This window comes from Mobula birostris, chromosome 26, assembly GCF_030028105.1.
Source record: "Mobula birostris isolate sMobBir1 chromosome 26, sMobBir1.hap1, whole genome shotgun sequence".
NCBI classification, from domain to species: domain Eukaryota; kingdom Metazoa; phylum Chordata; class Chondrichthyes; order Myliobatiformes; family Myliobatidae; genus Mobula; species Mobula birostris.
Genome location: NC_092395.1, coordinates 38,014,962 through 38,038,658, shown reverse-complemented (window position 1 = coordinate 38,038,658; position 23,697 = coordinate 38,014,962). Strand labels below are relative to the sequence as shown.

General features: G+C 43.0%; 1 protein-coding gene across 1 annotated transcript in view; it reads right to left on the bottom strand.

Moving 5' to 3' along the window:
• LOC140188126 (uncharacterized) overlaps positions 1–23,697 on the bottom strand; it is a 75,477-nt gene that overhangs the window by 4,464 nt on the left and 47,316 nt on the right. The window contains exons 2-3 of the mRNA XM_072244102.1: positions 18,205–18,558; positions 13,542–13,568 (exon numbers count right to left, since the gene is read on the bottom strand). Of these exons, the coding sequence (XP_072100203.1) occupies positions 13,542–13,568; positions 18,205–18,558 (381 nt within the window). The remainder of the gene's footprint in view (positions 1–13,541; positions 13,569–18,204; positions 18,559–23,697) is intronic.

Genomic DNA, 23,697 nt, shown 5'->3' with positions numbered 1-23,697 from the left:
TTGTATTTTTGAATTTTCTCTCCATTTAGAAAACAGTCTACGCTTTTACTCCTTCTACCAATGTGCATGACCATACACTTCCCGACACTGTACTTCATCTGCCACTTCTTTTGCCTATTCTCCTAATCCATCTCTAAATCCTTCTGCATCCTTCCTGCTTCCTCAATACCTTGCCCCTCCACCGATCTTTGTATTGTCCACATACTTAGCCACAAAGTCATCAATTATATCATCCAAATAATTGACATACAACATAAAAAAAGTGGTCACAACACAGACCCCTGTGGAACAACTCCTAATACTGGCAGCCAATCAGAAAAAGCTCCCTTTATTCCCACTCTTTGCCACCTGACAATCAGCCAATGCTCTACACATGCTAGTATCTTTCCTGTAATACCATGAGCTCTTTAAGCAGCCTCATATGCAGCATCTTGTAAAAGGCCTTCTGAAAATCCAAGTACACCACATCCACCGCTTCTCCTTTGTCTATTCTGCTTCTAATTTTGTCAAAGAATTCCAACAGACTTTTTCAGGCAAGGTTTTCCCTTAAAGAAACCACGCAGACTTCGGACTATTTTATCATGTGCCTCCCAGTACCCCGAAACCTGATGCTGAGCAATTGACTCTAGTATCTTCCTAACCACTGAAGTCAGGCTAGCTGGTCTATAATATCCTTTCTTCTGCCTCCCTCCCTTCTTGAAAAGTAGAGTATCATTTTCAATTTTCCAATCCTCCAGAACCATCCAGAATCTAGCAATTCTTTAAATTCTAATGCCTCCACAATCTCTTCAGCTACCTCTTTCAGAACCCTGAGGCATACTCCGTTTGGTCCAGGTGGCTTACAGTGTCTTCCTTCAGACTTTTTCATTTCTCAAGCACCTTCTCCTTGGTAATAGCAACTGCACTCACATCTGCCCCTTGAACTCTCAAATTTCCAGCATACTGCGTCTCCTACAGTGGAAACTGATGCAAAATACTTATTCTTATTTATAAGACCAACGTCTGCTGCAGGATCTGCCCGGAACCAAGCAGACGGCTGTCCGAGACAGTTGCTGGCATGGACTAACTCAACACCTGCAGCGGTATGTTAAACCAATGGGTGGTCCCGAGGTCCAGGAAATTTCCCACTGCCCCAGAGTCCAAAAGAGCATTCACCTCTCGTCCGTTCATATTCCGGGAGGTCTCTGCCCTCAGCATGACACCAAAATCTGTGAAGTTAGGGGTAGTGGCTGCTACCTTCACAGTCCTCCTGACACCAGATGATCCTGGCAGTGCTCCCGACAGCTGCAGCTTTTGGACATTCGGCCTGCAGGTGATCGCAGTAATATCAGCAATCTCAGCTCCAACACCAGAACTACTCATCAGTGGAGGTTCTTAAGCGGCCAGTTTGCATGGGTTCGACAGGATCCTGAGCAGGAGACGGGCTGGTCATGGTCGAAGATCAGGGAGTGGAACTACAATGCTTTGATGTCGGGCTTGAGCTAGCCCTCTTCAACCTCTTGGTGTAGTCCCACTTAAGCTCTGCCAGTCAATTATCAAGGCGAATGGATCAGTCATTCAATACCTCTAAGTTTTCTGCTGGCTCACCCAAGGCAAGGGTATCCTTCAGTTCGTCTCGGAGTCCATGGCGATATTGAGTGACCAAGGTCTTCCTGTTCCAGCCACTCTCTTGGGCCAGGGTCCAAAATTCGATCGCGAATCCGGATGCTGACCGTCCACCCTGTCGAAACTTCAAAAGATGGTCTGAGCCTCAGTTGGCTCCAGCAGGGCGATGAAGCACTTTTCTCACGGCAGCCACAAATTCCTTCAAACCTGAGCAAACCTCTGACCTTCATTCCCAATGCACAGTGGCCCAGGCCAGGGCTCTTCCAATCAGAAGAGAGATAATGCAGGTCACCTTTGCACTCTCCTAGGGGAACCAGGATGGCTGGAGTTCCAACACTAATGATCATTGAATGAGAAAATCATGGCAAGAGCCCAGTCACCAATGAATCTCTCCAGGGCTAGCTCTGTAGTAGGACTGACTGGATCTCTGGAGCGACTCTGCCTTCCTCCTTGCAAAAGTTGGCCAATGGCTACCTGGAGGTTGTGTATCTCCAGGCTCTGTCTGTAAATACTTCCACCATGGCTGGTCACAGACTCTGATATACCGCTGGGCCCATACTGGCTCAATCGTACCGTGACAAGAATCCTTCAGGAGAAAGGTTTGGACTCAAATGCTGAAGTATACGAAGCAAGGATCAAGACATGGTTTCAAACTGGATTGAGAACTGAGCACAAAACAAACACTAGATGGTATCACTAGTAGGGCTTACAATTGAGCACCAAACTTCAGTTCAGGTGCTCTTTAAATACTCAATTCTTGGTGCTCAAAATATGATTCCCAATTAGCAGGACGGTCCTGAATTTTTAAAGGGGCCGCACCAGCTAGCCATATTCCAGAGAGTTAGAACGCCTAAACCTCAGATGCTTGCACAGTTAGGTGTGTGTCATAACACCTTCCTCAGAAGAGATCCCAATATAACTATGTCCTGCCCCATACAATGAAAGAACTGTGATTAAATTTAAGGGCTACCATGTTATAGATGAGCTGTAAAGACAGTCCATTTATTTAGTACTGTCATCATGTCATAGGTCACTACAGCACAGAAACAGGCACTTCAGCCCATCTACTCTGTGAAGAGTTCCAGCAATCTGCACCCAGACTATAGCCATCCATACTCCTCCTGTCCATGCACCTATCCAAATGTCTCTTAAATGTTGAAATCAAACCCAAATCCACCTCATCCTCTGGCAGCCTGTTCCACACTTTCACCACCCTCTGAGTGAAGAAGATCCCCCTCATGTTCCCCTTAAACATTTCAACTTGCACCTTTAACCAATGACCACTAGTTGTAATCTCACCCAACCTCAGTGGAAGCCTGCTTGCACTTACTCTATCTATACTCCTCATAATTTTGTATACCTCTATCAAATCTCTCCTCAATCTACTCAACCTTTCCCTATATCTCAGATCCTCAAGTCCTGGCAACATCCTTGTAAACTTCCTCTGCATTCTTTCAATTTTATTGATATCTTTCATGCAGGTAGTGTAATATTATACTACACACAGTATTCCAAATTCAACCAGCAATACTTTGATTTACAAAGGTCAAATTGTCAAAAGTTCTCTTTACAACTCTATCTACTTGTGACACCACTTTCAAGGAATTATGGATCTGTAATGTGTGGGCACGTGGCCAAGTGGTTAAGGCGTTGGACTAGTAACCTGAAGGTCGTGAGTTCGAGCCCCAGCCGAGGGAACGTGTTTTGTCCTTGAGCAAGGCACTTAATCACACATTGCTCTGTGGCGACACTGGTGCCAAGCTGTATGGGTCCTAATGCCCTTCCCTTGGACGACGTTAGTGTTGTGGAGAGGGGAGACCTGCAGCATGGGCAACTGCTGGTCTTCCATACAACCTTGCCCAGGCCTGTGCCCTGGAGAGTGAAGACTTTCCAGGCGCAGGTCCATGGTCTCACAAGACTAACGGATGCCTTTACTTTATTCCCAGATCCCTCTGTTCTACCACACTCCTCATTGTCCTACCGCCTACTGTGTAAGTCTTACCCTGGTTTATCATCCCAAAGTGTAACACCTCACACTTGTCTGCATTAAATTCCATTTGACATTTTGCAGCCCATTTTTCCAGCTGGTCCAGATCCCACTGCAAGCTTTGATAGCTTTCTTCGCTGCTCTACTACCTCCCTAGCCTTGGGGTCATTAACAAAATTGCTGATCCAGTTTACTGCATTATCATCCAGATCATTGATATAGATGACAAATAACAATGGAGCCAGCACCAATCCCTGTGGCAAACTACTAGTTACAGGCCTCCAGTCACTGAGGCAACCACCTACCACTAATCTTTGGCTGCTCCTGCGAAGCTAATGCCCAACCCAATTTGCTACCTCATCCTGAATGCCACGTGACTGAACCTTCTTGACAAATCTCCCATATGGGACCTTGTCAAAGACCTTGCTAAAGTCCATGTAGACAACATCCACTGTCTTGCCTTCATCAGCTTTCCTGGTAACATCCTTTAAAAACTCTATTAGATTGGTTGGACATGACCTACAACACACAAAACCACGTTGGCTTTCCCTAATCAGTCAAAATACTTAAATATCCAGTCCCTTAGAAATACAATCCAATAACTCACCTTGCAAATACTTAATGTGCTATTCTTTTGACAAAGCAATATTTTTATAATCGGCATTTTGTAGATCTGTGAAAGCTTGGAGTTCAGTGAAACCAGGTACATATCAAGATTTAAAGCCATTCTGCATTGGATCAGAGATTGAATCAATGGAGAATCAGTTTTGAGTTCCCCTATAGAGCCTGAAAGCGATCTAAGAATAGACAATGCTTCAAGTTGGTGTTTGAGGCAGTGCAGGCCCAGATAATAATGGAAAGATTGACACCTTCCTAGTATGTTAGCTGAAGTTTGCTCATGGCAGAACAGTTACTCATAAGATTAAGAGGAAATTTCAGCAAATAATTTAACTTTCATAAAATAGTAGAAGCTTCAGGGAAAACATTTCTTCCAAGGTAAATGAGATTAACCTGAGGATAACTGTTACAGTGGACCCTTTATTATTTATCTGAAGAGTTCATTAGTGTAAAACTGTGGAGTACAGTTCAAATAAAGCTCTGAAACTGTGCCATCAATTACAGAAAAGCAACAGTTTTTGAGAAATATTTAGGATGAACACAGATGGAGTGAAGTTAGCATAGGCAGACTTTCAGTCCAGTTTCCATTGGAGAGGTTTGCAACACAGAGCTTGTATCAGCTGCAGAAACTCTGATGCTGAGGCTTCTTTCACCCAATGCTAGAAGAAATTAAGAGTGCTGTGTGGAGTTTTGCATTCGCTGGAAGAGTTTTTGTAATGGGATCATGCTTAGGTAAACTTCCAGAATATCTACTGATGTATTCCTGAATCAGTGTTCAGAACCAGGCAAGGGAAATGACAGACTGAAATGGTCCAAGTAAGACTTGAACATTTCCATCATTATCTGGAAGGTGGGGCCATGATTTTTCAAGTCATTGGTTGTCCAGTCCCACTTCTGGGCCAGAGATGAAAATTGCCCAACAACCTGGGAATAGCTGCTCACTGTTTTTTTTTTGCTCAGCAGTTGCTCAGGAAGGAATATGTTGACAGAAGACTAAGCTGTACCAGATTAGGTAGACAGGCATGCCAGTCCCCACTTAGAGACCAATTGAACAGTGGGTTGTGTCGAGATAGCCAGGGAAGGCCAAGCGCCAGAGTTAGTTCAAGCAAATCAACAAAATAGAAGGAAAGCTGTTCCCTGTTGTTGCCCTCTAGCGCAAGTTGGAAGGGGCACTGTAGGAAGGCAGATCTTGCCATGCCCATAGGCCAACCATCCAGAGCCTGAATATCAATATTCTCTCTCAATTGTTGACTGGGAACTCCCCATCTTTGAGTCTGGGAGATATCCATGAAGTTCTTGGCTGCCTTGGAGTCAATAAATGACAGAAGTTCAAGATTTGGGACCAATACAACAGGGAAGCTGGGAGCGTTACCTAATTAGTGGAAAGTGCTTGCGGGGAGAATCAACCTGTCAGAATTCCCCTTCTTACTGACAGCTCTGTTCATTTACTGGGTGCCCCAAAGAGCCACAGTAGAGGCTTCACCCTGTTCTTCTGCACCAATCTCTCTCCTCCTGAGATAGGTGCAGACCTCCCACCTGCATGGGCTCCTCTGAGGAATGTGTACTGGGTGATGAGAGAAAGAGAGAAGACAAGTGGTGATCTGATGAGTCGGAGGTTCAGGGCACTCTCTATCTCTGCCATTCAGCTGCCAGGTTGTCTATTCGAATGGCCAGATTTATGAGGTCTTCTAGGCTGTCCTGTTCATTGCGCACTGCAATCTCATGCTGGACCTCTGTGCTCAGCCCACACTGGAAAGCAGTGATGAGAAATCTCTTGTTCCACCCTGTATTAATTGCAAGAGTTTGGACCTTTACTGCATAGTCTCTCACTGACCCCCTCACTTGGTGCAGGTCCAGGAGGTGGCAGGCAGTCTCCTGACCCTATACTGGAAGGTGAAACACTCTCTTGAACTCAACGACAAATTGCTGGAAAGGCTGGGCTGCAAGAGGACCTTTTTATAGAGTCATAGAATCTTAGAAGAGTACAGTACAGAAACAGGCTCTTCAGCCCATCTAGATGATGCCTACTCCCATCAACCTGCACCAGGACCATAGCCCTGCATACTCCTACCTTTCATGTACCTATCTAAACTTCTCTTAAACATTGAAATCGAGCTCGCATGCACCACTTCTGCAGGCAGCTCATTCCACACTTCCATGACCCTCTGCGTGAAAAAGTTTCCCCTCATGTTCCACTTAAACTTTTCACCTTTCACCCTTAACCCATAACCTGTGGTTTGTCATCACACTTAACCTCAGTGGAAAAAGCCAGCTTGCATTTACCCTATATATACTACTCATAATTTTGTATGCCTCTACCAAATCTCCTCTCAATCTTCTATGTTCTGAGGAATCAAGTCATAACTATTCAATCTTTCCTTTTAACTCGGGTCCTTTAGATCCAGCGACAGTCTTGTAAATTTCTCTCTACTCTTTCGTGTAGGTAGGTGATCAAAACTACACACAATACACCAAATTAGGTCTCTTATACAACAACTTATACAACTTCAACATAACATCCCAACTCATATACTCAAGACTTTCATTTATGAAGGCCAATGTGCCAAAAGCTCTATTCCCAGATCTCTTTGTTCTATCACACTCCTCAGTGACTACAATTCACTGTGTAAGACCTACCCTGGTTAGTCCCACCCTACTGAAGCGCAACACCCCGCACTTGTCTGCATTAAATTCTGTCTGCCGTTTTTCAGCCTATTTTGTCAACTGATCCAGATCCCTCTGCAAGCCGTGATAGCCTTCCCCGCAGTCTACCACACCCCGAGTCTTGGTGTCATCTGCAAATTGGCTGATCCAGTTAACCACATTATCATCTAGATTGTTGATAAAGTTGACAAACAACAATGGACCCAGCACTGATTCCCGCAGCATTCCACTAGTCACAGGCTTCCAGACAGAAAGGCAACCATCTACTACTGCCCTCTGGCGTCTCCCACAAAGCCGATGTCTAATCCAATTTAATACTTCATCCTGAATGCAAAGTGACTGAACCTTCTTGAAAAACCTCCCATGTGGGACCTTGTCAAATGCATTACCAAAGTCTATGTAGACAACATCCACTGCTTTACCTTCATCAATTTTCCAAGTAACTTCTTCGAAAAACTCTATAAATTTGGTTAGATATGATCTGTCATGCGCCCTATCCTTAAGCAATCCATGTCTATCCAAATAATTATATATCTGGTCTCTTAGAATACCTTCCAATAACTTTCCCACAACTGATGTCAGACTCATCAGCCTATAATATCTTGGTTTATGTTTAGAGCCTTTCTTAAACAGCGGAACAACATTGGCTATCCTCCAATCCTTTGGTACCTCTCCTGTCGCAAAGGATGGTTTAAATATCTCTGCTAGAGCCCCAGCAATTTCTGCACTTGCCTCCCGTAGGGTCCAAGAGAATACCTTGTTATGCCCTGAGGATTTATCCACTCTGATTTGCCTCAGGACAGCAAAATCCCTCCTCCTCTGTAATCTGTATTAGGTTCAATTAAGATGATGCCACTTTGCCTCACTTCTATAGACTCTGTATCCACCTCCTGAGTAAATACAGATGCAAAAAGAAACTTAAGATCTCGAACTAGTGAAAATCTGCAGATGCTGGAAATCCTAGTGAAACCCTGGGTTTCCTTGGCCGCCTAAGTTTAGGGAAGACACACTCTGGTCCTGCCAACCCCATGAGATAGAGACAGCTCTTCCTTCCCAATCTCCAGTTTGTGTGGATGCTGTGTAATCTGCTCCCCCGTTACAACTCTATGCAAGAAATAACAGATTTAATAACAGACTGCATAGGATGAAAGGAATGATATTTCTGAATCTTACCTTAACTAAAGGGTTAGTAAAGAAAAGAAAAAAACAAAAAGGTCCCATTATAATTAAACAGTCAAATGTGCACAAGTTGGAGCTCAACTCTTTGAAAAGTCATATTCGCCGATCCTCAGTAGACCCCAGCACGTTGCTTTATCAAATCACGATTCCCTTACCGGGTCAACTCCTATGACCGGTTCTCGCCGGCGTCATCTCTCGTCTTCTCCCACCAAACAAACGACCCAGCTCACACCAGTGTCAGGCATACAACACAAAAACACACTCCCCTCATTAGACGGCTCACGTTCCAAAGCACCCGTTATCTCTAACCATAACCCAAACACTGCTTCTACAGAAAGACCATTATGTTAACAGTGAAACTTTTCCCAGGGCGTTACACAAGCAACACATACAAAATGCTGGAGGAACTCAGCAGGCCAGGTGGCTTCTATGGAAAGGAGTACAACGGACGTTTCAAGTAAAGACCCTTCGGCAGCACTGGAGAAAAAGGGCTGAGGAGTAGATTTTAAAGGTGGGGGAGGGGAGAGAGAAACACCAGGTGAAAGGTGAAACCTGAAGAGGGAGGGATGAAGTAAAGAGCTGGGAAATTGATTGGTGAAAGAGATACAGGGCTGGAGAAGGGACTATCTAACAGAAGAGAACAGAAGGCCATAGAAGAAGAAAAAGGGGGAGGAGCACCAGAGGGAGGTGATGGCCAGGTAATGAGATAAGGTGAGGGAGGGAAAAGGGGATGGGGAATGGCAAAGGAGATGGGGGGGGTCATTACCAGAAGTTCGAGAAATTGATGTCCATGCCATCAGGTTGGAGGCTACCCAGACGGAATATGAAGTGTTAGAAACATAGAAACATGGAAAAATCTACAACACAATACAGGCTCTTCGGCCCACAATGCTGTGCCGAACATGTGCTTACTTTATAAATTACCACGGGTTACCCATAGCCCTCTATTTTTCTAAGCTCCATATACTTATCCAGGAGTCTCTTCAAGGACCCTATTGTATCTGCCTCCACCACCATCGCTGGCAGCCCATTCCATGCACTTATCACTCTCTGCGTAAAATACTTACCCCTGATACCTCCTTTGTACCCACTTTCAAGCGTCTTAAAACTGTGTCCTCTCATGTTAGTCATTTCAGCCCGGGGAAAAAGCCTCTGACTATCCACACGATCAATGCCTCTCATCATCTTATACACCTCTATCAGGTCACCTCTCATCCTCTGTTGCTCCAAGGAGAAAAGGCCGAGTTCGCTCAACCTATTCCCATAAGGCAAGCTCGCCAATCCAGGCAATATCCTTGTAAATCTCCTCTGAACCCTTTCTATAGTTTCCACATCCTTCCTGTAGTGAGGTGACCAGAACTGAACAAACTATCCTGTGGGGTCTGACCAGGGTCCTATATAGCTGTAACATTACCTCTCAGCTCTTGAACTCAATCCCATGGTTGCTGAAGGCCAATACACCATATGCCTTCTTGCGCAGCAGGTTTGAGTGTCCTATATACTCGGACCTCAAGATCCTGCAGATCCTTCACACTGCCAAGAGTCTTACCATTAACACTATATTCTGTCATCATACTTAACCTACCAAAATAAACGACCTCACACTTATCTGGGTTGAACTCCATCTGCCACTTCTCCGCCCACTTTTGCATCCTATCGATGTCCCGCTGTAAACTCTGACAGTCCTCCACACTATCCACAACATTCCCAACCTTTGTGTCATCAGCAGATTTACTAACCCATTCTTCCACTTCCACATCCAGGTCATTTGTAAAAATCACAAAGGGAAGGGGTCCCAGAACAGATCCCTGAGGCACACCACTGGTCGTCGACCTCCATGCAGAATATGACCCATCTACAACCACACTTTGCCTTCTGTGAGCAAGCCAATTCTGGATCTCTCAAAGCAAGGTCCCCTTGGATCCCACGCCTCCTTACTTTCTCAATATGCCTTGCATGAGGTACCTTATCAAATGCCTTGCTGAAATCCATATACACTACATCTACTGCTTTACCTTCATAATTGTATTTAGTCACATCCTCAAAAAATTCAATCAGGCTCATAAGGCACGACCTGCCTTTGACAAAGCCATGCTGACTATTCCTAATCATATTATGCCTCTCCAAATGTTCATAAATCCTGCCTCTTAGGATCTTCTCCATCAACTTCCAACCACTGAAGTAAGACTCACTGGTCTATAATTTCCTGGGCTATCTCTACTCCCTTTCTTGAATAAGGGAAAAACATCTGCAACCCTCCAGTCCTCCAGAACCTCTCCCATTCCCATTGATGATGCAAAGATCATCGCCAGAGGCTCAGCAAGCTCCTCCCTCACTCCCCACAGTAGTCTGGGGTATATCTCGTCTGGTCCCGGTGACTTATCCAACTTGGTGCTTTCCAGAATTCCAGCACATCCTCTTTCTTAATGTCTATATGCTCAGGCTTTTCAGTCCACTGTAAGCCATCTCTATAATTGCCGAGGATCCTTTTCCATAGTGAATACTGAAGCAAGGTATTCATTAGGTACCTCTGCTACCTCCTCCGGTTCCATACACACTTTTCCACTGTCACATTTGATTGGTCCTATTCTCTCATGTCTTATCCTCTTGCTCTTCACATACTTGTAAAAAGCCTTGGGGTTTTCTTTAATCCTGCTCACCAAGGCCTTCTCATGGCCCTTTCTGGCTCTCCTAATTTCATTCATAAGCTCCTTCGTGTTAGCCTTATAATTTTCTAGATCTCTATCATTGCCTAGTTTTTTGAATCTTTCGTAAGCTTTTCTTTTCTTCTTGACTAGATTTTCAACTGCCTTTGTACACCACGGCTCCTGTACCCTACCATCCTTTCCTTGTTTCATTGGAACGCACCTGTGCAGAACGCCATGCAACTATCCCCTGAACATTTGCCACAGTTCTGTTGAATATTTCCCTGAGAACATCTGTTCCCAATTTATGCTTCCAAGTTCCTGCCTGATAGCTTCATATTTCCTATTACTCCAATTAAACACTTTCCTAACTTGTCTGTTCATATCCCTCTCCAATGCTATGGTAAAGGAGACAATTGTGATCACTATCTGCAAAATGCTCTGCCACTGAGAGACCTGACACCTGACCAGGTTCATTTCCAACTACCAGATCAAGTACAACCTCTCCTCATGTAGGCTTATCTACATATTGTGTCAGGAAACCTTCTTGAACACACCTAACAAACTTCATCCCATCTAAACCCCTCGCTCTAGGGAGATGCCAATCAATATTGAGGAAATTAAAATCCCCCATCATGATAACCCTGTTATTACTGCACCATTCCAGAATCTGTCTCTCTATCTGCTCATCGATGTCCCTGTTACTATTGGGTGGTCTATAAGAAACACCCAGTAGCGTTATTGACCCCTTCCTGTTTCCAACTTCCACCAACAGAGACTCAGTAGACAATCCCTCCATGACTTCCTCCTTTTCTACAGCCATGGCACTAGCTATGATCAGAAGTGCCACGCCCCCACCTATTTTGCCTCCCTCCCTGTCCTTTCTGAAGCATCTAAAGCCTGGCACTCTAAGCAGCCATTCCTGCCCCTGAGCTATTCAAGTATCTGTAATGGCCACAACATCATAGCTCAAAGTACTGATCCAGCTCTAAGCTGATCCACTTTGTTCATGATATTCCTTGCATTAACCTGAGCGTAGCCTCATCACCTCGGTGGAGGAGGCCATGGATAGACATATCGGAATGGAAATGGGAAGTAGCATCAAAGTCGGTGGCTACTGGGAGATCCTGCTTTTTCTGGTGGATGGAGTGTAGGTGTTTGGCGAAGAGGTCTCCCAATCTACTTCGGATCTCACCGATGTAAGGAGGCCACACTGGGAGCAATAGACATAATAGATGTCCCCAACACACTCACTCGTGATCTCTCCCATGTCTTTTGGCTCCACACATGGATTACCATTCTGATCTTCCAGAGGACCAGTTTTGTTCCTTGCAATCCTTTTGCTCTTAACATAGAATCCCTTTAGGATTCTCCTTCATCTTGTCTGCTAGGACAACTTCATGCCTTCTTTTATCCCTCCTGATCTCTTTCTTAATTGTTCTCTTGCATTTCTTGTACTCCATAAACACCTTGTCTGTTCCTACCTACTGTGCACCTCCTTTTTTTTCTTAACCAGGGCCTCAATATCTCTTGAAAACCAAGGTTCCTTGCACTTATCATTATTCTGACACACACATACAAAGTTTTTATTCTTAAAATTTGACTTTTGAAGGCCTCCTACTTAGCATATACACCTTTGCCAGAAAACACGCTGTCCCAATCCACACTTGCTAGATCATTTCTGATACCATTATCATTTCTGTTCTTGTAGGACGTTGAACAGGAAGAGTGGGAGGGGGCGTCTAAGAGATTCACCTTGTAAGGCAGTAAGTGTGCATCATCACTGAACCAGACTGGCTGGGCTTGGTAATTCAACTAACACTGGGTAATACAGTTTCTGCAGCCATCAGAATCACCAGAGTATCAGGCTGGTGGAGGAATGCTGGGTTCGGGCCTGGAAGCAGCTAAGGGAATTGAGGCATTAGTGGCTGAGGCTGACGAAACTGCAATTAAGGAGGCTTGGAGAGGTGCCAGTGCTGGAAGTGGGGCTATCCAGGCAGAGAGCTGCTGAATAACGGCAGTGAGAGCAATAATGGCTGCCACTTGATTCAGGCTATCCATTGTGAGTTGCTGAACTGTTATTGTGAGTGGTGACACCTGTTCTTGCAGCTCAGACTGGTCTTGCCTCTCTGAGAATAGTTATTGCACTACAGGAGCCATTACTGTCAACCTACTTTTTCCCCACCTGACAAACAAAATTCAGGCCAGTTTCAGCTGTTCACTCTCTGCTGGGTCCATTTTGGTGGTCAAGTCTTACTGAAACTGGCCTGAATTTTGTTTGTCAGGTGGGGAATTTTGTTTGTTCAGTGCAGAGGGAGAGACGCTGATATAGAATGAACAGTTCACTGAATTTTAGTAAGAACTGTTTAGAACAAAGAAAAATAATAAATGCTTGGCCAATAGGGCCACAAACTAAAAACTCTCAAACAATCTAAAAACTGTGGTTTCAAAGCAGTAACCTAGAACTAAATTAATACCTCTTTTTTAACAGCATCTATCTTCCTTCCTAGAATGTGGACTAAGGTAAGCAAAGAGCAATGTCATCACTGTGCTTCAATCAAGAATGTACAATCTACTTAAAGACAGCAGCGGGAATTGAACCCAGGTCGTTTCTACTGCAAAGCATTGTGCTAACCCACTACACTATTGTGTCACTACTGTGCCAGTTGTGAAGGTGGTCCTCCTAAATCAGTTTTCAAAAAATTTGGTAAGGTCTGACTAGTTCTATCTAACCTCAATCACAACCGTTTTATCAGTGTACAGGTTCTATACAATATGGAATGAATCCTCACACAATTTGAAGTGTTCAAAATACAGGACAAATTTCCCAGGAAGATACATACCATTTGATTTTGAATCCTCTGAGGTATCTGGAATGATAAAGATGTATTAGTAAATATATAAATATTAATTAAACTTAAAATATTCAAGAAAGACTGTATTCTAATGTAACAAATTTCAGTAGAAAGGTAAATTAAAAAGAGAAAGTTCTTTCAGGAGAGAATAATGAAACTGTTCTTAGTTTCTATTATCAGCACTGACATCTTCTTTCAAGTGAGAGTATATGTTTCCTATAATATCATAAGCAAGGATCAAAGAGATCCGCTGCATTAATTTCAATCCCCAACAGGATCAGAGAGGAATTTTCTAAATACTTTCCCCCTTCAGTTTTACAAATTAGATATATGGTGAGGTAAATTTATTTATTTAGAGATACAGTACAGAATAAGCCCTTCCAGCCCTTTGAGCTGCACCACCCAGCAACCCCCAATTAAACCCTAACTAATCACAGGACAATTTACAATGACCAATTAACCTACTAACTGGTATGATTTTGGACTGTGGGAGGAAACCAGAGCAGCCGGAGAAAACTCATGCCTTCCACGGAGAGAAGGTAGAAACTCCTCACAGAGGACACGGGGATTGAACTCCCAACTCCGATGACTCGAGCTGCAATAGCATTTAGCTAACAACTATGCTGCCATAGTTGGATGCATCAGCAAGGGAGATGAGGCTGAGTATAGGGCTATGGTAGGAAACTTTGTCACATGGTGTGAGCAGAATTATCTGCAGCTTAATGTGAAAAAGACTAAGGAGCTGGTGGTAGACCTGAGGAGAGCTAAGGTACCGGTGACCCCTGATTCCATCCAGGGGGTCAGTGTGGACATGGTGGAGGATTACAAATACCTGGGTATACGAATTGACAATAAACTGGACTGGTCAAAGAACACTGAGGCTCTCTACAAGAAGGGTCAGAGAAGTCTCTACTTCCTGAGGAGACTGAGGTCCTTTAACATCTGCCGGACAATGCTGAGGATGTTCTACGAGTCTGCGGTGGCCAGTTCTATCATGTTTGCTGTTGTGTGCTGGGGCAGCAGGCTGAGGGTAGCAGACACCAACAGAATCAACAAACTCATTCGTAAGGCCAGTGATGTGGTGAGGATGGAACTGGACTCTCTCACGGTGGTGTCTGAAAAGAGGATGCTGTCCAAGTTGCATGCCATCTTGGTCAATGTCTCCCATCCACTAAAGAATGTACTGGGTGGGCACAGGAGTACATTCAGCCAGAGACTCATTCCACCGAGATGCAACACAGAGCGTCATAGGAAGTCATTCCTGACTGTGGCCATCAAACTTTACAACTCCTCCCTTGGAGGGTCAGACACCCTGGGCCAATAGGCTGGTCCTGGACTTATTTCCTGGCATAATTTACATATTACTATTTAACTATTATGGTTTTATTACTATTTAATTATTTATGGTGCAACTGTAACAAAAACCAATTTCCCCCGGGATCAATAAAGTATGACTATGACTATGACCATGTCTAAATTTGACACAAAACAAAGAAGGAAAGTAAAATTTTAAAATGCTATAAAGAGTATACAAATATATATAAATAGGTCAAGATCTGGCCATTGGAATTTAATATGAGAAAATGTGAAATTGAATTTAACAGGAAAAAATACGATATTAAAATATCTGAACAGTGAGAGCTGCAGACCTTTAAACTGTGGAAGGGTCTCTGTGTATGAACGCAAGATTCACATAAATCTGGTATGCAAGTGTGGTGTGGCAAGCAATCAGAAAAGCTAACGGATTGTTGTTCTTTTTTGCAAGGGGGAATTGAGCGCAGAAGTAAGGAGGTTATGTAGGGCATTAGCAAGACCTCATCTGGAGTACAATGTTCATTATTAGCCTCCTTATTAGAAGAAGGATGTAAATGTCAGGAACAGTTTAATGGCTTACTAAACACACTTGAAATGAACGGATTGACAGGCTAAGCGTGTGTTCACTCATGTTTAGGAGTGTGAGGGGGAACTTGATTGAAAGATCCAATGTGATCCTGCTTGTGCAAATGTGGGTGAGGATGTTCCCTGTTAGCGAGAATCTAGAACTAGAGATCCTTAATTAAAAAATAAGAGATCACATTCAAGACAGAAAAGAGGCAATATTTTGCCCCTCTGAGGACCACATGTTTTTAGAACTCTCTTCTTCAAGGGACAGTAGAAGTTGGGTCTTTGGATATTTTTAGGATGGAAGTAAGAAGATATTTCATAAGCAAGGAGTGAAAGCTTGCCAAATGCTGGCAGGAATGCAGAATTAAGGTTAACATCTGATCTGGAGGAGGGGTTGAGTGATGATCCTAATTCTTGAGTCTGTCACAAAAGAGAAGGACACCAAGATGCCTTCCCTATAATTGCAGGGGACTTCAACCAGGCCAACTTGGAGAAGCCGCTAAACAGCTACCACAATGTATCACCTGTGGAGCCAGAGGAGCCAACACACTTGACCACCGTTATACCAGCATTAAGAATGCTTAATGTGGAATCCCACACCCACATTTTGGAACGTCCGATCACCTGGCTGTACTTCTACTCCCAGCATATAGGCAGAGACTAAAACCCACAGCACCAGTGGTGAAGACCAAGGAATTATGGTCATGGGGGCTTTGATCTGGGAAACTGGACAATATTCAGGGATACGTCATCAAATCTGAATGAATATGCCACAGTTGTCGCCAAATTCATTGAGACCTATGTGGATGGGTGTGTGCTTTCAGGAACATACCGGACATAACCAAACCAAAACCCATGGATGAACCAGGAAATTTGTAGTCTGGTCTGCTGAGGGCTAATCTGTGGCATTCAAGACTGGTGATCGAGGACTAGACAAGGTGTGACCTACAGAAGGCTATCTTAAGGGCTAAAAAACTACTCTGATAGGGTTTGGAAGTCATTACTTCCCACAAGGTGAAACCTGACATCATGAATGGTTGTGATGCTTCACTCCCAGATAAGCTCATCGCCCTTTATGCTCACTTTGGAAGGGAGAATAAAGCTGTGCATATCCTTGTGCTATTTGTTGACCCTGTGGCCTCTGTCTCGGATGCCAACGTCGGAACATCTTTCTAGAAAGGTGAACCCTTGCAAAGCATCAGGCCCTGATGATGTACCTGGTAGGGCACTGAAAACCTGTGCCAACCAACTGGCAGGCATATTCAAGGACATCTTCAATCTCTCACTGCTGCAGTCGGAGGTTCCTACCTAGCTTCAAAAGTGTGACAATCATACCAGTGCCCAAGAAGAGCAGGGTGATCTGCTTCCACAATGATCACCAAGTGATCAACGATCACATCTACTGTGATGAGTGCTTTCAGAGGTTAGTCTTGGCAGAATCAACTTCTGCCTAAGCAAGGACCCGCACCTGGTGTAGCTTGCCTACCACCACAATAGGTCTACAATGGATGCAATTCCATTGGCCTTGGATCACCTGGACAAACGCAATACCCAAGTCAGGCTGCTGTTTATTGATTACAGCTCAGCATTCAACACCATCCTACCTTCAGTTCTAATCAACAAAACCTGGGTCTCTGTAGCTCCCTCTGCAACTGGATCAGAAATAACATCTCCTCCTTGCTGACAATCAACACTGGCGCACCTCAAGAATGCACGCTTAGCCTGCTGTTCTACTCACTCTAAACCTATGACTGTGTGGTTAGGCAGTTTCCATCTGAGCATTTGCCAATAACACAAATATTGTTGGCAGAACTTGAGATGATGACAAAGGGCCACAGGTCAGTGAGACAGATCAGTTGGTTGAGTGATGTCACAGCAACAACCTTGTACTCAGTATCAGTAAGACCAAAGAATTGATAGTGGACTTCAGGAAGGGGAAATCAAGGGTACTTACACCAGACGTTATTGAGAGATAAAAGTAGAAAGGGTGAGCAGTTTCATGTTCCTGAGTATCAACATCTCTGAAGATCAGTCCTGGGCCCAACATATTGATGCAATTACAAAAAAAGCACACAGTGGCTGTATATCATTAAGACTTTGAGGAGACTTGGTACATCAGGGAGAGCATTCTAAATGGTTGCATCAATGTCTGGTATAGATGGGCTACTGCACAGAATCAGAAAAAGTTGGAGAAAGCTGTAAACTTAACCAGCTCCATCTTGGCCACTATCCTCCCCAGCATCATGGACACCTTCAAAAAGTGATGCCTCAGTAAGGTGGTATCCAACATAAAGGACTCCTGGGACAAGCCTCTTCTCATTCGTACCATCAAGGAGGAGGTACAGGAGCCTGAAGACACACATTCAATGTTTCAGGAACAGCTTCTTCCCCTCCACCATTATATTTCTGAATGGACAATGAACCCATGTACACTACCCCATTATTTATTTTTGCTCTCCTCTTACCTATTTAATTTAATTTTTACAAAATATTTCTTATTTGAATTTATAGTTTTTTATATAATATATAGCAATGGACTGCTGCTATGAAGCAACAAATTTCACAACATATGCCAGTGATATTAAACTTGATTCTGATTCTCTCCCGGGCGGGGGTTGCATTGAAGTACAAGGTATCTGTGTCTTGAGCATAGAGTACTGCATCTAATAGAGGTTTTCAAGCACCAGTTGGTCAATAAGTTCGCATACAGTCAAATTGGTTGAATGGTATTCAGCTGAAATAATTTTATTTATTCATGAATACATACCTTGTACGTGCAGATAAGACCCATTGCCAGATATTGTAAACACAGGTGGTGGAATCTCGATGCTTGCTTGACAGATATATTGTCCAGTATCATTTAGTGTCACATTAAAGATAGTCAGTAAACTGCATGTTTCATTGAAAGTATGTTTCATTCTTTCAGTTAAAAAGTAATACATAGTCTTACTCCATTTGGAGGTGAGCAGTGATGTCTTTGCCTTCTGCCATATTTTATACCATTCTATTCTCATGTCTAAGCTGCTGCTCACAATGTGACACATGAGGGTAACCGTGTCTCCTTCCACTGCATTGAGGCGTGATGGGGATTGTGTTACTGTCACGTTCCACTCATTTCCAGCTGAAAGGAATAAATGGGATAAGTTAAAGATTTCACCACCTACGTCACCGAACAGTTTGTTAGGCTTCAGTCCCAACACCTCATTGTTTTTGATGATTTGCCCAACTTCTTCCTCTCCACCATCAGATCCCTAAGCAGTCTGTGAACCCATGAAAACTACCTCACTATTTCTCCGTCACACTAGTTATTTATTCATTTCTTTGTTTATTTATGTATCTATTTATTTATTTATTAGCCGATAGAGATTTGTTGTGCCTGCACTGTACTGCTATCAGAAAACAACAAATTTCATGACACATCAGCGGCAGTAAAGCCAATCCTGATTCTGACTCTGATGGTCAGTTGTCGGAGTTTTACTGTATACTTCTTTCAGCATTACATAAAGAGACACCCAGCAAACACTTGACTGGGCAACTTAAGGACTACCTCGAGACCAGTCCTAGCCTTCCAGAGTCCACAGAGTGTGCTGCTGCCTATATGTAGGTGCTACCACATTCATTCAACAGACCCCCACTGGCAACTATCCCATGAAGGGTACTTCATTTATTGAAATAACGGGCTGTCAAGATAGATTGAGAATTTTAAGATAAGAAGGAAATGAACTGGGGAGATCATAGCCCTGTGGACCTCTTTTGATAAGCAGCTTCAAGTTTTCCAATGCTGTCATCAGTGAGATACATGAATTGCAGTAGAAATACCTTGATTCATGCTTCTGGGCCCAGAGGTGAAAGTCAGGTTGACTCATCTCCCTCTCCATAGGATTCTCCTCATCGGCCATACCACCCAATTTGCTGCTCCTTGCATTATTGGAGACATCATTCACACACTGTAATCACAGAGTAATGGTTTCATCTGCTTGATTTCCATGAGGAACTGGTGATCTCAGAGCACTGGGATTGACTAACTTTGCCGAATTGCCACAGGTGCAGACAGTGACTGCTCTCTTGTGCACAGAAGGGTTCCCATCAATGGCTTAGAAATTTCCCTCAATAGGAATAATTCGAACAGAATTCCTTCAATAGAATCATAGAGTGATGCAGTACTAAAACAAGATTTTCAGGCCAACTAAGTTTGCACTACTCATCAACTACCTACTTACACTAAATATACACATACATTAAGTCTACCCTAATTCCATGTATTCTGCTCAGAGTCTAATCTACTGCCACCATATACACAACATGGCCAATTGTCAGTGGGTAATTAATCCACAAACCTGCATTTCTTTGGAACATGGGAGGAAACTGGAACACTCAAGGTCACCCATGTGCTCACAGGCCAAATAGGCAAACTTTATACAGACTAGAGTTCAGGATTGAACCCAGGTCATTGGCATGGTGAGGCAGTGGTTCTGCTTGCTGTGCCTCTATGCCCCCTGACGTTCAGACAACACACTAGTCACTGCTATGTGTCCTGGAAGGGCACTTGACACCTTCATCCTCAAACAGTCAGAACTGTTACATGCTTTTGCAGCTAACACTTCCCGGAAGGACGAATCCTCCAGATACACAAAAATACCTTCTATTTCTGCTTCGCTAGCTTCTGACCCCAACCTGCTGCCAGGCACCAGAAACGTTGTGGAGAACTCACTGGTCCTCTGAGAAAAAGTCATATACTTGTGTCAGTCAGGGAATTACCTTACAACTCACTCAGCAGATACAGAGACTTCATCGAGTGTACTGCTCCACTGTTAGGTTTCGTAACTTCAGAACATTAAAAAATTGCATGAAAAAAAAGCAGCTGGGAAATAAACATGTGTACTTCACTTTTACTTTGGGCAAGGCACGCAAGTATAACGTGGTGGCGTAATGATGTATACCATTCATGTCCTTTTACATATAGCACATAGTGAAGTATTTAAATAAACAAGAATGAACAAACAACATATTTACAATATTACACAACACCTCCCTGCTACATTATAAATTCCAACTTAATAAAGAATGCATCTCAACTCACATGCAAAATATATACTAAATAATACAACTACTATGCAGACATCAACAGCATAGTAGATTTTAATTGTCCCTCAAGATTTAATCGCTGTGGAGGATTCATTACTCTTGTGGAATAACATCCTTCCTGCTAGCAGAGATCACTCCGTGTGACAGGTGTGACTTGTGGCTGTGAAAGCAGTCTCAGGTTCCGGGGCCTCCTCCAGGTTGAAGGGGTTGATTCTGAGACTGCAGGAAGTGGTTCTGACAGATCTGGGCACCTTTCTTCTCTTCCCTTTTTCTTCTATTTTGTGCATATTGATCTTGGGAAGGTCCGTTTAGCTCACTGGAGTACTCTCTTATTAATCCTTCCATTGCTCCCTTTACAATCTGCTCTCAACTGCTTGGTTTCCTCAACCTCAACATCATTTGATGAATCCTCTGTTTTCGAATTTCCATTGATTTCTTTATTTTTGTCCTTCTACTCATCCAGCTGGGCTTTGGACTTTGTATCTACTTTTACAAGCAGCTTTTTTGTCTCCCACGAAGTTCATGCAATAACCTTAATGCACACAAAGTAGATTCTGGTTCTTTATACTTGCAAAATCTGAACACTTGCAACTTTCCTGAAGCTCCTTGAATTCTCTTCCAGCTTAAAACCAAGTGACATTTTTAAAGTAACTGTCTAATTAACATATCAGAGGCTTAGAAATAACTCAGAAAATGTGTAGCTCAGGAGGTTGATATTTGGGTCGAGTTCATCTCCAATCTTGGCAATCCATTTATAAATGTTTCATCACTATAGAAGGAGATGATGATTGCCAAGATCAGAGAAGAACTTAACCCAACCATATCAAAGGCTTGCTTAGATATGTTACCTACAAAAACTGTTGTTGTCAGATCACTGCTTTTGTCACTTTCACAATTCCTCTAAGCAGCATGGTCTTTCCTTAGTCCAATATGCTTTCCAACCAGAGGCACAGAGGTTGGCAACAACACCCATTTGCCCTCTGCATTGAGATAGTTTTGGCCTCATCCAGTATCTTTCTTAATTCACTTTCAGTTGACTCTATTGCAGGGGACGTGGCACGCAAATTGTGAATGGATCTCCATTCAAATTGCATTTGTCTTAGCCACTTACAACCCCACAACGCTAGCCCTCCTGCTTTACCACAATGTGACTTGTTGGTTGTTGTATTTCACTGTTATGGATGTCATTCCCACAGGAGTTACCTTTTCTCCAGTGAAATGTCTTAGTTGGATATCTGCAGGCTTCAGTTTAATATATTTGTGGAATGACTGAAACAGCCAAAACAGTGTTCAAATCCATTTTAATTAATTTGCTGCTCACATCTGATGTAAGCCATATTGCTCGTATGTTGTTAGTTTTCACATTATAAATCTCAAGGCTAGCCACATCTGTGTCACACTCAACATTATCAGATTTTTTTTTTATCAACAGCATGCAGATTAGTGCTGTTTTTGAAACTGTAGCTTGACCTCTTTCATTTGCAGCCCATTTATTTTTGGCTACATGACATGCTCTTTGTATATGACCTAATTCATTGCAGTTTTGGCAAGTTTCACCTTTAAACCTGCATTTGTCTGGTGTATATGAGCCCCTGCCACAACAGTAACACTATTTGTTCAGCCAGGCCAATTTCTGTTTAGATGTTGCAATTTTGTTCATGTTCACTTTCATTCCCGACTGCAACTCATTTGTGTCTCTAATTGGTTTCCATTGATACAACAATTTCAACTGTCCTTTTAAATGTAAGTTGTGCTTCAGTTTGGAGATATTTTTGAATGTTTCCTTGCAAAATACCACAAACTAAACAATCCCTCAGTGTATCCTTAAGCCCATCATTGTACTGACAATGCTCAGGCAATCTATTCAATTTAGCCACATACTCTAAAATGGACTCCCCTTCCTTTTGATTCTGTTTATGAAATCTAAAGCATTCTGCAACCAGCAATGGTTTTAGTTCTAAATATTTCTGCATTACTTTCACAATATCAGCTCACTTCAGTTGGTTTGTTTGGAGCACTCAAACTTCAAAGCACACTATATGCCAAACTAATGGACAGCAAAATTGGTACTTGTTTCATTCGCTTTAAAATACTGCACAATCCTTTCACTATACAAAACCCAGTTATCCATTGTGTAATCAAACATGCCAACCTTTCCAATGTAGCCAGTCATTTCTGATCTTTTTTTAATGATTATTATCACCCAGACTCACTGTTTAAGAACTTGTGAATTCTTCCAATTTCTGCCTTTTTTAAACTTAATCATGTTTTCCCTTCTGAAGAACGCATGCTTCTCAGAAGAAATAAAATGTGCTGCACTTATTTTTAATGCAACCATTTCTCAATGGTTTTATTTCACTCAAACGTCTCACTGCACTTCAAAAGGTTTTTTCATTAAAAAATACCCTGTCACCACGGTTATGTTTTGTAACTCCAAAGCATAAAAATTAACTGCCAGAAAAAGCAAGGAGCCAGGAGATAAACATGTGTACTTCATTTTCACTTTAAGCAAGTTGTGCACATATGACGTGATGGTGTAACTGCATATGCCATTCACATGCTTTTACATATAACCCGTAATGAAGTATTAAACAGATAAGGGTGTCTAATCAAACAATTTATTTACAATATTACTTAAGTATTTCTGAAATATTAAATACACAACACTCCGCAATCCAAAGACAGTGACTTGCCAGAGGAAAGGAGGTTGGGGGTCATGAGATGAAGGATGTGAAACTGCAGGAGCAAGAGGAACAGAAGGAAGGGAGCAGGCATTTGCAGTGGGGTGAATTCCGGTAGAACCCTATCAGCCTCATTTTTTGTTAATCTGGAGCTCTAACTCCACAGGAAAAAAAACATACACTGACAGGCTGATATCTTTCATAAGGAGCCTTCGAAACCATTGTCATTGTCACCAACCCTGACAAAATGATGCTCTCTACACTCCAAAGATTAACACCAGCAACTTTCACTATTAGTGACCCAAGGAACACACACACACACACACACACACACACACCCTCCTTTGAGAGACCATATTCATTGATCAGCTGCTGGAATGGCTTCCCACTGACTTGTATCCAGTGAAGGTAGCGCAATTTGTAAGACTGGAAATTCACTCAGACCTGAGGAAACATCTGAAGCCACCTCCTGCTGTGTTCGCCTTCCAGCGTCT